This window comes from Schistocerca nitens, chromosome 1 (assembly GCF_023898315.1).
Source record: "Schistocerca nitens isolate TAMUIC-IGC-003100 chromosome 1, iqSchNite1.1, whole genome shotgun sequence".
NCBI lineage: Eukaryota > Metazoa > Arthropoda > Insecta > Orthoptera > Acrididae > Schistocerca > Schistocerca nitens.
This window is the reverse complement of record NC_064614.1, coordinates 1056426254-1056442797: the sequence shown is the minus strand read 5'-3', so window position 1 is coordinate 1056442797 and position 16544 is coordinate 1056426254. Positions and strand designations below refer to the sequence as shown.

Sequence of the window (16544 nt, the reverse complement as noted above, 5' to 3'; positions counted from 1 at the left end):
AACAATCAGTATCCAACTTAATGAACACAATGGAAAAGAAAATTGAAGATCTCCTATAAGTTTACCCGTTTGGTTTTAGGAAAGGTAAAACCATCAGCTCGGCAATTCTCAAGTTACATGTGGCAATGGAAGTAAGACTTTCATAGGCTTTGTTGACTGAGAAAAAATTTGATACTGTAAATTCGTGTAAGATAATTTAAATCATCAGAAAAATTGGTGTAAGCTGTGGAAGAAGATGGGTAATAGTGAATGTGTAACAGATTGAAGAAGCAACAGTAAGACTCGACGACTTAGAGACGAATGCTCGAATTAAAAACAGAATAAGGCATGGATACAGTCTTTCTCCACCACCATTTCACCTGCATATGAACAATTAGTCACATGAAAGAAAAATTCAGAAGTGTGATTGAAATTTAACGTGAAAGGTCATCAGTGGTAAGACAGGCCAATGATGTTTTTGTCCACTACGAAAGTGAGGAAGAGTTAGATAATCTGCTGAAAGGAATGAACAGACTAGTAACAAGTGAGCACGGTAACCGGAAGAAAGAAGAAAGTATTGTGGAGTAAAAGAATTGAGATTAGAAACGAATTTTATATCAAAATTGGACACTGAGATGTAAAGAGAGTTACGGAATTCTGAAATTCTGCTACCTTCAATGGAAAACAAAGCATGAGACGATGCAAGGAGGATTTAAGATATATACTAGCACAGGAAACGAGTACAATACTGACAAAGAGAAGTATACTGTATCAAAAGTACACAGGCCGTAACTTGAGAAAGGAATTTCTGTGAGTATACGTCTGGGCATAACATTATATGAACTGTGGGAAAAACGTAAAAGGAGAGAATCGAAGTGTTTGAGACTTGGTGTTCAAGGGTATTGAAAATTAAGTGGACTAATGAAATAAGAAATAAGGAATATCTCCAAAGAATCAACAAAGAAAGGAACATGTGGTGAAACAACATTAATTTGATGACGTAATGGGATAACGGATAGTGTGCTAACACATTCTGTTAACAAGAATGTGTAAAATGTCTATACTTGTTTGAAGATGAAACATACACAAAAATAGCAAGAATTAACGTCCCTACAACTGTTCTGTTTTATGTAGTATTGCTACGTTAATGACACTTCATGAACGTATGAAGGAGAAGTTTATTTCCCAATATATACACTTGTGTCATGGCCCAGTCGCAGGAAGTCATTCCACTTACTTTTTGTGCTCTTCCGTCCTCCCCAGTCACTTTTCAAAACTCTAGTCTGTTTCCTGAGAGACAGAAGATTTCTCACGTCTGATCACACCAAGAGGCCAGGGTAGCGACAGCTATGATTCAAACAAGACATGGGATGTTTCGTAGTCTACCGAGTGACACGTCTGTCATCGTTAGCTGAATTTAGAATTAAGATCCAGGCCACCAAAATTGCGAGTACAATGTAAGCTTTGCTGTAGGAACACTTAGAATGCAACGGTTCACAAACTCAACACATTACCGCAGGGACTTACTATACAGGGGGTTACAAAAAGGTACGGCCAAACTTTCAGCAAACATTCCTCACACACAAAGCAAGAAAATATATTATGTGGACATGTGTCCGGAAACGCTTGCTTTCCGTGTTAGAGCTCATTTTATTACTTCTCTTCAAATCACATTAATCATGGAATGGAAACACACAGCAACAGAACGTACCAGCGTGACTTCAAACACTTTGTTACAGGCAATGTTCAAAATGTCCTCCGTTAGCGAGGATAATGCATCCACCCACCGTCGCATGGAATCCCTGATGCGCTGATGCAGCCCTGGAGAATGGCGTATTGTATCACAGCCGTCCACAATACGAACACGAAGAGTCTCTACATTTCGTACCGGGGTTGCGTAGACAAGAGCTTTCAAATGCCCCCATAAATGAAATTCAAGAGGGTTGAGGTCAGGAGAGCATGGATGCCATGGAATTGGTCCGCCTTACCAATCCGTCGGTCACCGAATCTATTGTTGAGAAGCGTTGTTGTACAGCAGCAATTTCTCTGACGCTGACATTAGGGTTATTGTCAACTGCACGAAGAATTGCGTCGTCCATTGCAGTTGTCCTCGTCGTTGTAGGTCTTCCCCAGTCGCGAGTCATAGGCTGGAATGTTCCGTGCTCCCTAAGACGCCGATCAATTGCTTCGAAGATCTTCCTGTCGGGACACCTTCGTTCTGGAACTCTGTCTCGATACAAACGTACCGCGCCACGGCTATTGCCCCGTGCTAATCCATACATCACATGGGCATCTGCCAACTCCGCATCTGTAAACATTGCACTGACTGCAAAACCACGTTCGTGATGAACACTAACCCGTTGATGCTACGTACTGATGTGCTTGATGCTCTGCCTCGTGATGGCTGGGTGTTGTGTGCTGTCCTTAGGTTAGTTAGGTTTAAGTAGTTCTAAGTTCTAGGGGACTGATGACCATAGCTGTTAAGTCCCATAGTGCTCAGAGCCACGTATTGATGTGCTTGATGCTAGTACTGTAGAGCAATGAGTCGCATGTCAACACAAGCACCGAAGTCAACATTACCTTTCTTCAACTGGGCCAACTGGCGGTGAATCGAGAAAGTACAGTACATACTGACTAAACTAAAATGAACACTAACATGGAAATTAAGCGTTTCGGGACACATGTCCACATAACATCTTTTCTTTATTTGTGTGTGAGGAACGTTTCCTGAAAGTTTGGCCGTACCTTTCTCTAACACCCTGTAGATTCTGAAACATCGCAATAAACACAAGGTTTGATATTATGCACCAGAATATAGTATGTAAGCGTTCTCATCGAAGCATACAGCTCTTTCAGGACAGAAACAGTCTTGGATGCGAAATTATTTAATGTCAATGAAGCGTTTCACTCATTTGGGGCTTCATCAGATTGTCTACAAAAACAAGAAAACAGTCACTTATACGTGGTTTTCTGATTCATAATAGAACAAACACAAAAATTAAAAATTCAGTCAAAGTCAAAGTTGGCCACAGAGCTTAAATATTCACACTGGAGAACGTTGCTCTACATTTGGTTGTAGTTACTGCTCTTCCCCGCGAAAGGCAAAGGTCCCGAGTTCGAGTCTCGGTCGGGCACACAGTTGTAATCTGCCAGGAAGTTTCAAGAACATAGTAATTTACTCTACAAATAGGTAATAGACAACTTGATACGGAATATTAAGTCTCACCGGACTCCTTAAAGATTACAAACTAATTCTACAGTTTACAAGACGACATAGTTCAGAAAATATTACCAACTAAATCCATTAATGCCGAAAACGTCAAGGTTATCAACACATCAATTCTGTCTCCAAAAACGAAGAGGGCACGAAAATAAATGAAGAAATTGTGAAGAACATTATGGAGCGAAATGAAAACCTTTATTGCCGTTCTCATTCCGTACGGTCCGACGAGGGGAGTTTATATATACAGGGTGATTCAAAAAGAATACCACAACTTTAGGAATTTAAAACTCTGCAACGACAAAAGGCAGAGCTAAGCACTACCTGTCGGCGAATTAAGGGAGCTATAAAGTTTCATTTAGTTGTACATTTGTTCGCTTAAGCCGCTGTTGACTAGGCGTCAGCGTCAGTTGATGCTAAGATGGCGACCGCTCAACAGAAAGCTTTTTGTGTTATTGAGTACGGCAGAAGTGAATCGACGACAGTTGTTCAGCGTGCATTTCGAACGAAGTATGGTGTTAAACCTCCTGATAGGTGGTGTATTAAACGTTGGTATAAACAGTTTACAGAGAATGGGTGTTTGTGCAAAGGGAAAAGTTCTGGACGGCCGAGAACGAGTGATGAAAATGTAGCACGCATCCAGCAAGCAGTAACTGGGCTACTGTATCTGGAGATGTTAGAGAATTGGCTGTTCCCTCAGCTCGAACAAGAAGCATAACAATTCATATTTCAGCAGGATGGAGCGCCACCACATTGGCACTTATCTGTCCGTAACTACCTGAACGTCAACTACCCGAGGCGATGGATCGGCCGCCAGGCAGCCCGTGACAGAGCACTTCATCACTGGCCTCCAAGAAGCCCTGATCTTACCCCTTGCGATTTTTTCTTATGGGGGTATGTTAAGGATATGGTGTTTCGGCCACCTCTCCCAGCCACCATTGATGATTTGAAACGAGAAATAACAGCAGCTATCCAAAGGCGTCAGAGAGGCTACAGAGAGTGTGGAACGAGTTGGAGTATCGGGTTGATATTGCTCGAGTGTCTGGAGGGGGCCATATTGAACATCTCTGAACTTGTTTTTGAGTGAAAAAAAAACCGTTTTAAATACTCTTTGTAATGATGTGTAACGGAAGGTTATATTAAGTTTCTTTTATTAAATACACATTTTTAAAGTTGTGGTATTCTTTTTGAATCACCCTATATATATACTTTAGATTTCTGACATACAGTAGATATGTCGTCGTTCCCGTAACATAAAGAAAACACTATTGTCATATTGATAAGAAACCTGAAATCTAAAAAGGGCGTAGTCGATGGGGAATGCATAACTATAACGAAACTGAATGATTTTACAATGCTCAGGTGATTAAGAAAGGGAAAACTGTTGTTATACAATGGAGAAACTTAACACCATCTGATCCAAGCATGCATTTTCAGTTGACAAAAAGACCACTAAAAATGCATCCCCTATCGCTATAACGAAGACTCTTGGAGAAAATCTTCAAAGAGCAGGATCGTATTTAACAAATCCGGCTTCACTAATGGATAATATTACATGTAGCCTTTTTAAGGGTCACAAAATCAACTAACCTTATTTTTATCTCTTCAAGATACTGGAAAACAAAAGAGCACAAATATTACACTATTATGTCAAATATAGTTTACACTGAGATATAGTAGTGCTCTGTAAAAAATGTTGCTCCAAATTACACTATGTGATGAGAAGTATCTCGACACCTGGCTGAAAATTACTTACAAGTTCGTGGCGCCCTCCATCGGTAATACTGGAATTCAGTTTGGTGTTGGCCCACGCTTAGCCTTGATGACAGCTTTCACTCTCGCAGGCATACGTTTAATCCGGTGCTGGAAGGTTTCTTGGGGGAAGGCAGCCAATTGTTCACGGTGTGCTGCGGTGAGGAGAAGTATCGATGTCGAACGGTGAGGGCTGGCACGAAGTCGGTGTTCCAAAACATTCCAAAGGTGTTCTACAGGAATTAGGTCAGGACTCTGTGCAGGCCAGTCCATTACACGGATTTTATTGTCGTGTAACCACTCGGCCACAGGCCGTGCATTGTGAACACGTGCTCGATCGTGTTGAAAGATGCAATCGCCATCCCCGAATTGCTCTTCAACGGTGGGACACAAGAAGGTGCTTAAAACATCAATGTAGGCCTGTGCTGTGATAGTGTCACGCGCCCTCCATGAAAAACACGACTACACCGTAACACCATCGCCTCCGAATTTCACTCTTGGCATTACACACGCTGGCAGATGACGTTCCCCGTGGATTCGCCTTAGCCACACCTTGCCATCGGATCGCCAAATTGTGTACCGTGATTAGTCACTCCACATTACGTTTTTCCACCGTTCAATCGTCCAATGTTTACACTCCTTACATCGAGCGGGTCGTCGTTTTGACATTTACCGGCGTGATGTGTGGCTCATGAGCAGTCGCTCGACCATGAAATCCACGGCTTTTCACCTCCCGCCTGTTATAGTACTTGCAGTGGATCCTGATGCAGTTTGGAGTTCCTGTGTGATGGTCTGGGTAGATGTCTGCCTATTACACATTACGACCCTCCTCAACTGTCGACTGTCTGTGTCAGACAACAGACGAGGTCGGCCTGTACGCTTTTGTACCGTAGGTGTCCCTTCACGTTTCCACTTCAGTAACACATGGGAAACAGTGGACCTAGGGGTGTTTATGAGTGTGGAAATCTCGCGTACAGACATATGACACAAGTGACACCCACTGACCTGACCATGTTCGAAGTCCTATGATTTCCGCTGAGCGCCCCGTTCTGCTCTTTTACAATGTCTACTGAGGTCGCTGATATGGAGTACCTGGCAGTAGATGGCAGCACAATGCACCTAATACGAAAGACGTATGTTTTTGGGGGTATCCGGATCCTTTTGATCACATAGTGTATGTTAGGCTCGTCCAAACTGTGCCCCTGGGGCGCTAGCGCCCGCGATCGCCCGCGGCCAGCGCTCCGGGCGAATTCGTATGTCGCTGCAGTGGCCGGGCCGGGCCGCTTACCTGGCCGTGCGGACCGCCCGAACGCCAGCCGATAGGTATATTTGTTCCCCCTTTTTCCCTTCGGGCAGAGGACGTCTCACAAGTGCTTCAACTAGAGCTGATTGACTTACAGTGCTATATCCGCCTGAAGGACCGCTTTCTTAAGTGTAAAAGTTTGGATTACTTCTACAGTTGTCTTCCCCAAGAGAAATATCCTCTTTTGCACAAGCACGCGGCCAAAGTTGTCTCAATGTTTGGTTCCACGTATATCTTTGAGCGCTTTTTCTCTCTTTTAAAGCTTGCTTAAACTAAGAACCATTCATCCCTTGTCGGTAAAAATTTGACCAATTCTTTGAGGTTAGCAGTCTCACGGAATATTGCACCAAGCCTAGACAAAATCGTTTCCTCGAAAAAGAAAAACGTGTAAAATGTTAATTGTCTTCTTTAACAATGTTGACTGTAAGAATTAAAGAGCTTTATAACCTTAATTATATTTTAATAAGTTTTCAAACTTGGTCAGTTAAAATTATTACGTACAAAACAGCAAACTAAGGATCCGATTTCTAAACTCTGAAAAGGGATACAAAAAATTGTAGCACGAAGTATAACAAAAAATACTTACTTCTAACTACTAACAGTAAGAATGAGACTCTATATCCCTTACATAAAATTAATTCTAAAATAGAATATTTTTTTTACGTTAGATCTGACCGCGGGACAGTCCAACGCAGAGCAGTGCTGTGCGGTCTCTCTCTCTCTCTCTCTCTCTCTCTCTCTCTCTCTCTCTCTCTCCTATGCCGGCACTAGCGACACACGGTCGCGGACGGGGCGCTGAACTACACTGTCTTGCGCCCGCGCCAAGATGTTTTCTCTTCATTCCCACAGCTCCTAATATCTCAGAGACTACTTATTCCAAATACTGTCAGTTATTAAGGTTAGTAAAGTGCGACAGATTCGCACGGGTCTCCTAGTAAAAACCAATGGGATATCGTTTATAAGTGTGTGATGCATGCGACGTTTGAAGAGCTTGAAATTGCTCGAATATCACAATTTCTAGAAGTCTAAACCATGACTGGAAACACTAAGTTTCGGTAAGATTCTGACTGCTGAAGGTGATGTGAATGAATCTTACCGAAACGTTTCGCACTTCCAACGGACTCGGCCGGCTGCACGGCTTGCAGCTTACAGCTTGCACAGAAGTGAGTAGCTGACCTACCTGCATCATGGGCAGGCAGTAGCAGAGCGTGCGGCCGAAGACCCAGTTGTTGAGGATGAGCACGGCGAAGGTGGCGGGCAGCACGGCGGCCGCCTGCGCCAGGTTGGCGACGGCGAGGTTGGCGAAGAGGGCGCGCGTGCCGCGGTCGTGCAGCTGCGCGCGGCACGCCACGGCGGCCAGCATGGCCACGTTGAGGGCGGCGCCGGCCACCGCCAGCAGGCCGTACAGAGCCGCCAGCGCCGGCCACGCCGCCTGCAGGGAGCCCTTCACCTGCGGCCGCGCCGCCCACGCCACGGCCGCCGCCTCCTGCTCCTGCTCCAGCTCGAGGCTGGAGTTGCCGCCCCCAGCGTCGGGCGCTGCGCTTCCCGCCTGCGCGCTCGCCACGTGCCGCAGCAGGTTCTGCAGGAAGTCGCCGTTCCCCCATATGTCTCCATCCTCCATGGCGACCCTCCTCTTCTTCCTGTTACCGGGTGTCTGATTCTGTCACGTCAAACACTTTACACGACTCTTTACTCACTATCTGCGTTCCTTAGAGCGAACCGTGGTATTAACACATTTACGAACTTTAGTTGATCACAAGCCGGTGATGCTGAATTCTGTCCACTTCTTATTTCATCCTACAGTTATACACAAAACGGGTATTACACCACTGGAATTGCATCTTTGCATTGTTTCGGCTTCACAGTTTTACGTACGTCTCTCGCACAACAGCGTACACACACGAAAACTTGCATGTACTTATCCAAAGGAATTATCCGCATTGCTTACGCGTGTCAAGCGCTGCCGGCAGTTCTTTTTCTCACAAGTCCTACACTACTGGAGAGAGTCAGTCAATCCAACACACGAGCCAACCAGCTGTGCTCACCATTGCCGGGTGTTGACGCCAAGGAACGATACTCCGTCGCCGTATTTCGAGTGGACCACACCACTCGAAACCAGCTTCGCCTCCTACAACAGATAACATAACTCATGCCAATGTCTCTCTATTCTGAGTTTTTAAATACTTTTCTATACTACTTGAGTTAAAAGAGTTAGAAGCATACAACAATGACAATGCTGAAGTGACATTTTCCAGGAATAATTTTACTAGATGGGGTGAGGCGGGAAGGCTTTGAATTTCTTACTGTATGATTAATTACCATACCTTTTCGTACGGAGCGAAAACAGGCTGTCAAACACTGTCTTGTGCAGAGTGGAACTAGTTATTTTAATTTTCGTCATACCTGTTCCAAGAGTTTTGTTCACCTACCGATGGTAAGGTAATTCCATAGAAATCTGTTTGAAAATTGAAGACAAAAATTACTTATGGCTCTGAGCACTATGGGACTTAACATCTGAGGTCATCAGTTCCCTAGAACTTAGAACTACTTAAACCTAACTAACCTAAGGACGTCACACACATCCATTCCCGAGGCAGCATTCGAACCTGCGACAGTAGCAGTCGCGCGGCTCCAGACTGAAGCGTCTAGAACCACTCGGTCACGCGGGCGGCTAAAAATTACTCACTCAAATGGGTGATAATGCTTTCCACTGCTCTCTGTAACCTAGGATATTGTTGAAGTTATTTGTTGCCCCTTTACGGATTATTATTTTATAGCTTACATTTTTTTGGAAAATAGGACAACAATAAACAAAATGAGGATATAAGTATTTAGTTTATTTTTCATAAAACGAAACTACTATCTTCAGATGCAAAGAAGTACTGCAGTCAGTCGCAGAATTCGTATTTGATTGCAGATTTCATAGTCATCATACTTGCGTTACCAAAATGGTTCAAATGGCTCTGAGCACTATGGGACTCAACTGCTGTGGTCATCAGTCCCCTAGAACCTAGAACTACTTAAACCTAACTAACCTAAGGACATCACACACATCCATGCCCGAGGCAGGATTCGAACCTGCGACCGTAGCAGTCGCACGGTTCCGGACTGCGCGCCTAGAACCGCGAGACCACCGCGGCCGGCTTGCGTTACCAGAAGAGTCATATAGGCATAACCATCTGAGAGCATAAACACGTGACAAAAATATGTTCAAATGTGTACTTCAATACAAAAATTAAAACAAAAATAAATGTTCAAATGTATGTGAAATCTTATGGGACTTAATTGCTAAGGTCATCAGTCCCTAAGCTTTCACACTACTTAACCTAAATTATCCTAAGGCCAAACACACACACACCCATGCCCGAGGGAGGACTCGCAACTCCGCTGGGACCAGCCGCACAGTCCTTGACTGCAGCGCCTGTGACCGCTCGGCCAATCCCGCGCGGCATAAACACGAGACAATTGACGTTAGCATTTACATGGCTGAAACAAAAGTGAAGCTATCTGTTTCTGACATGTAAGAACAGTGTCAGTTCACACGTTTACGCTCTGCCATGGTGATTCCTATATTACTTTCCTGGTAATGCATCGCTGATGACTATGTTATATTCGAAATACAGATTTACAATAAATATGTATCTCGCGACTGACTGCTGCACTTCTTTACATTTGAATACTCAGTGCTTGCTGCGCAACATCGGTATCCAATGGATGGCACTTTAGTCTTAGGATATGTTTTATATAGCTCGTCATCTTCAGTGGAAAGAGATGTTTGTTGAAGTCATGCAATGAAATCTTTCACGACGGAAATTTACGCGTTGTTTATTTCTTTTTTATGGGCATTAGGTCCTGACCTAAGGCGTACTTCCAAGCCTAACTGTTACGTCATCCAGTGCTGCGACGTCATCAGTGACCGCAACGAGTCAGAAAGCATTTACAGCAGGGCCGGTCACGGCGCACCAGACGTCACGCGTGCAGCGTGCGCGGGCCACGGGCGGGCCAAGGGCTGGCCCCTCACTCGGCCTTACTCGGCTCTTCTCGGAAATACCCGCTCAGCGCGACATGTGTATTAGCATTGCAGTACGGCACTTTTCGGTCGACACACCTTGCTAAGTTCGGCAGAAGCGTGCGGTCAACGCTGTTTACCCTTCGCTATTTGTTCGTGCTATGATGGACTTTCACAGGTCCAGTGGCTGTCTGCACAAAAAGTGGCACTCTGGAGATATATCGCCACAATCCTTTAAAATGAACGTGAATAACAGAAGGATGGGAACTGTCAATTCGCATAAGCGACGGGTACTGCTTATTTGCTACGAAATGACACAGTACCATGAAGAAATAATGTAAACTTCTAGATGACAATGAAAGACCAAAAAATTGAGGAGCGCCGGATTAAAACCCGATATAACCACTTTTGCTGTATTCGCGTGTTTGAGCTGTAGGGGGGAGATACGGGAATAGTAATACATGCTGCCACAAAATAATTTTCAGCACAACGCGACATCAAGTGTTTTATGGTGTGTTCCTTCTTTTTATAGCTTGTGGAGCCATTTAGAGATCACTATTTGTTACTTTCTATATTAACAGCAAATGCGCATTTATGGGTTTTTGTTCCGGCGCTCCTCAATTGCAATGATCGGCAGACGGGATTCATTGTTCTGTACATCAAGAAGCAATTTGTCCTCAATTTGCTGGATGGAGCCCTTGAAGCAATAGTAAAGTTTCTGAAGTCGCACTCATTATTTCAATGTTGGCTGCAACAGTTACCAGTGGAAATGAACGAACAGTACGGAGACTCCACATACTACTGCAAAGTGCGTTGGTTAAGTCAAGGGCTACGCCTGGAACTTCTTCAATTTAAATCTCGCTAGTGTTGAGATTGTGAAAGAAAAAGTAGTGCAGGAACGAAAATGAGATGAATGGATTGGAGACTTTGCGTTTTAAGTAGACTTGAATCCGCATTGCCCATTGTAGGACACTGCAAGATAACTTCTTTCTGATTTGATGGGGATACATTTAAAGAGAAAAAGACGTTTCAGGAGGGTCACAATGTGACTAAGACAATCCAGTTTCCTTAGGTCACTGGCGGCGAAGAAAGTTCGAGTTCTGAGCAATTCATTGTGGCCTTACAAGAATTACAATAGTTTTATAAAAGTTTTGAGGACACTTTTAACCTTACGTCTATTCTCGTGCTGTTTTCGAGAGCGTTTGCCGTTTCATTAGAAAGCGCCCTATGCCTGTGCAAATGTAATTGATTGATCTGCAAGGTAATTACAGTTTCTGATAGAATACGTTTTACGTTAAAACTGTCCACGACGTCTTTCTCACTTAAATTGGAAGTCTCCATAACGAGGTTGCAAAAGTCAGTAATATTTAGATCAACATATTTCTGTAAAATACTTTTTTTCGATTATGAAACTAATTAAGTCATGATTACGTGACAACTTGAGTGCAACGTCCTGTGTAATTATCTGCGTTAGTCCATATGCCGACACTTTGTGCCAGATAGCAATTATATTATGCCTTTCGCGCGCCAAACGTAATTAATTAATAGTGATAAGCTGTGTTGTTTGTACTGCAAGGTGTTTAGAAATGTGAAAAACAAGACCAAGTCATATGCAGTAGGTCTTTACTGCCATTTAAATGCGACGCATTCGCTGTTTTCCACTCTTCCCTCTCCTCGCGCTCACACAGCGCGCCGTTGCGGTGGGGGAAAAGTGAAACGAGGCTGAGCACTCAGGCACACGACCCGGGCATGGCCCACGAGCCGAGGTCTTGGCCTCTCCTGATGTACAGTCTCAAACAAGCACAGAAAGCCGCACTCTTTACACGTACCCATGCAAGATGTATTTCAGCTAGATGTTAGCAACAACGTCTTTCTCTGGTATTCTGGAATCTGCAACCGCATAATTTCCTCCTCTGACGAAAAAAAAGAGCTCTGTCAGACCTATTAATAGCAATAGGATTCATGTCTGATGGTATGGACGTCACTCTCTTGTTTTGCTAACTATCGACTCTGTTATGCTTCTGCCTAATAACTGATACTGCAGAATTTACCTCCATGGTTCGCTACTTGAAGCTTGTCCCACATACCAGGATACAACCTTTCACTGATGAAAATTACCTTAAAATTAACCGCATCCAGGTCGCATAAGCAGAGTACTCAGAAGACACGTTATTGACAGTGTGTTTATACCGAACAAGAAAGGTACGCCAACATTTTAGCACTGCAAAGGGCATATGTCCGCCACTTGCCACATCAGGACTACAGGAACTACAGAAAGAGGCAGAGGCATTAACATCCGATTTAAGAAACACAAAGGCAGCCGCCTCCATGACACGGATAAGTCGGCAGTAACAGTTCATTCACTCCGACCAAGGAACCAAAACATTTGTTTCTCCGATACTACGGTTATACCAAGATCCCATCACTGAGAGAGGCCAATGAAATTTAGAAGCACAGAAACGATTTAAAAATAAAATTTTAATGATTTTTCCTTATAGAGGGACAGCAGTCATGCAAAAATTTTTGAACGAAATTTCCACAGTTTGATGTAGATTTGTATCCATTACAGTTCGCTAATGTTTCTTTGCTACGCACAATGTCAGCCACATTATGTGCCTTTGACGTGCTCTCAAATCCTTTAATACGACGACTGGCAATGTAAGACCAGGTATGCGTTACTCTGACGCGCCTTTTTAGGCAGTTCGGACTTTTTTTTTGAGATTTCAGATTGCAATTGAGACTGACTATGAAACTAAATTCGTAATTGTGTGGAAGAAATGAATACAAATCTGCAGCGAAAGGGCGGAAATTTCTTTCAAAAAGCTTAAAAGCGAAGCAGAAGGGTTGAAATTAGACAATTTGTTGGTATTAGGGATAAGTAAAGCAAACAGCGGCAAGTATTCCCCATTATAAGCTCCAAGGCACACATCGGCACGACTCCGTGAGCAGCGACCTAATGACGTCAGGAACCGACGAGAGAAATATACCTCGGACCGCGGTCTATAGTCCATAATAAAGTTACCAAAGTTAATTGAAAGCTTTTTTATGCTATAAAGAAAATCATTTTAATGAGAGAAGTGGGAAGATATAACTAATTCCGTTAGAAAGAAGCTATGATATGCGTAAGACAAAATTGCAGAAACATAATTTTTCTAAAATACTACATTTCACTTCATGCTATTCAGACCATTACAATTTCATCAGCAGTAACAATTTGCTGTAAGTATTGTTATTGCATCTGAACTGCTGCCACGTATTAGGTTAAGAGTAGAATTTAGATTTTCTTTACCAACAGGTTAATGTTTTATGAATTCTTGAATTTTACAAACTTAGATATTTAATACCAGCAGCCAGAAACCGAACGATCCGTAAATGAACAAATCTAAGATTACTATAAACTAAGCTGTAATCTTATGAATCTTGATGTCACTATATCAACAAAAAAAGAAACGGACTTGATTACTCTAGCAGATTAGCGAAGATTCGGACAGGGATCAAGCAACGTAAACCCTAGTGCAATATATTTTCACTGACAATACAAAGCAATCTCTTTATGTAGGTAGTATGTACGAAAAAATTTGATACAAGTGACATTTGCCGGCCGCGGTGGTCTAGCGGTTCTAGGCGCTCAGTCCGGAACCGCGCGACTGCTACGGTCGCAGGTTCGAATCCTGCCTCGGGCATGGATGTTTGTGATGTCCTTAGGTTAGTTAGGTTTAAGTAGTTCTAAGTTCTAGGGGACTGATGACCACAGATGTTTGATGACCACAGATGTTAAGTCCCATAGTGCTCAGAGCCATTTGAAGTGACATTTAAAGCATGAGATCGCTAAGTATGTTTAGCGATTCGTTGCTCTTTCATAATATGTAACATAATTTTGTTTTAAAACGAAATATTATGTTTTAGACATCATTTCCTGTATGAAACTGTAGTATACAGTGTTCCATGACAACTCATTTTCGAATTCAATACACAGCAAACATAACTGAGGTAATACTTTCGTTTTAATGTCACTTCCATGCGTAGTTTATGTGGAACTCACCGCACAGTTCACTATATGTGACAGTTAAAGCGTGAACTCACAAAATACGTCTTGTGACACTTGTGATTCTTGGAAGTATTCCTATCCGCTGAGAAGATGGTACCCCTACAGTTATTCTGTAATTCTTCTATTTCTTTTAATTATTCTACTTTTGTATCAATCTCGAGTTGGGGCTGAGATTTCTTTTTTTACACTAATGAGGTTTTTTGTCTGATCGTGCACATTTCCGGCTACTTTTACTCAATATGATGATGCCCTAAGAGGGCGAAACGCGTCATTGTCGTTAAATAATTTATCAAGGGAGTATATTTTTGTCTGAAACTACATAAGAGATATTCATTGCAGGTGCCATGCGTTTTTTGTTTGAAGCTTTGAAATAAATTACGTGAATGTTTGTTTAAAAAGCCAGGGTTCATACATCCGTCTTTTATCCGGATTTTGGTTTTTTCAGCATTTCCCCAAATCACTTTTCTGCAACGAGTCAATGGGTGACACATTTCTCATCCTTGCCAGGTACGCTAGGACCTTAACGACTTCGAAAGAGGCGGTAATTAACACTGGCCGGCCTTACGTTGTTGCACTGAATCAATGATCCCCAACCTGGATCGGGGGGGGGGGGAGGGGGAAGGCGCGGTAGATTTACTAGGGTGGGGGCGGGGGGGAAGGCAGTCGGGCACGGACAGCTCAGTAAAAGTAGAAATTTGTCCTCATATTACAGTTAGCGAGTTCATCTTTTGTAGAGTTGGCAACATCAGTTTTGCCTCGTGCGTCATCAAGTTAATGCTGACTCAACACATTCTTCAATTCGTGCTCTACATTCTTAATTCAGTTTAATGGCTGTTGTGCTCTATAAAAAAGAAAAACAAATACTATGTAAATTATGTGAAACCACTGAGTGAAAACGTCTTCTGCACCGACACATTCTGACCCGTGTGTCTTGAAGGTCATCTAACAACAGCTCACCCGGCATTGAAAATTAAAGTAAAAGAGTTCTTCCCTTCGAGAAATAAATTCTTTAAGTGATATGAAACTGGACTCTACTGGAACCTTACAGCATGAAAATGAAAAAAATTTTGAAACGGCATATAAAATTTCTCTCTTGTCTTCTTTTTCTTTAGCCGTCATACTATTGTTGAAACGTTAATCAAATGTTACATTCTTAAAGCAGCCAGGACTGTTTTTGGAGAAGACATTCGGTGAAATACGATAAGATACCCCTCTCAAACAACAGTGATACCTAAGATCAAAGAAATGGCCCCGAATGTGAAAGAACAGCTAGTTAAAAGACTGGAAAATTTCCGTTTTTTGCCGCGGTGTGACGTTTCAACTGATCTAGCTCAGTATATTACTGACTTGTGGAAGAAGAAAATAATGGAAGAAATATTTTTTTTAACTTGTCAACAAAATCGGAAGGTTCCGATGTATTTTCGGCCGTAAATGAATCTTTTGTTGATAACAGTTTGTCTTGGGAATGAGTTATTGGAATGTGCACCGACGGAGCACCAACCATGTTAAATTCACGTATTGGCTTCTTAAGTATTGCCAAAGAAAAATATCGTGATCATAATTGACTCTCGTATGATCCACAGACCAGCCCTAGCTTCTAAAATTTTTCCTGAAAAACTGTTCTCTGCACTGCAAGTGGCTATCAGTGTAGTTCACCAAATTAGGTTACGTGCCGTGAATACTCTCCAAGTATTACACAATGATCTGACTTCTGAACACCAATCTTCACTCTTTCATACACAAGTCCACTGGCTTAATCGGGTTCCCGGGTTCGATTCCCGGCGGGGTCAGGGATTTTCTCTGCCTCGTGATGGCTGGGTGTTGTGTGCTGTCCTTAGGTTAGTTAGGTTTAAGTAGTTCTAAGTTCTAGGGGACTAATGACCATAGATGTTAAGTCCCATAGTGCTCAGAGCCATTTTTTTCCACTGGCTTAATAGGCTACATGATTGGAAATAAGGGGTAGAAATGGTTCTTTTTGTGCAAAGGGAAAGCTGAGCGTCATCTTTCATTGATTGATGACCGTTTTATGATCATCACAGCATACCTTGAAACATCTTTGAAACTAAAATAATATGAATTTGTAGATAGAAGGTAGAAACCCTAAGTAATGGAGGTCACTGATACCATAAGGGCCTTCTTGGAAAGGACACAGCTATGGAAGCGTCGCCTCGTCATTTCCTCGATGCCCTGAACTTCTCGATGGGAAACAGTGTCCTATCCAGGAGTGGAGAGT

At 42.8% G+C, this 16544-nt stretch overlaps 1 protein-coding gene across 1 annotated transcript in view; it reads right to left on the bottom strand.

Moving 5' to 3' along the window:
* The window catches only part of LOC126225410 (prolactin-releasing peptide receptor-like), a 593024-nt gene extending 585407 nt beyond the window's left edge, over positions 1–7617 (bottom strand). The window contains exon 1 of the mRNA XM_049942212.1: positions 7435–7617. Coding sequence (XP_049798169.1) covers positions 7435–7617 — 183 coding nt within the window. The remainder of the gene's footprint in view (positions 1–7434) is intronic.
* Between the last annotated feature and the right edge of the window lie 8927 nt (positions 7618–16544).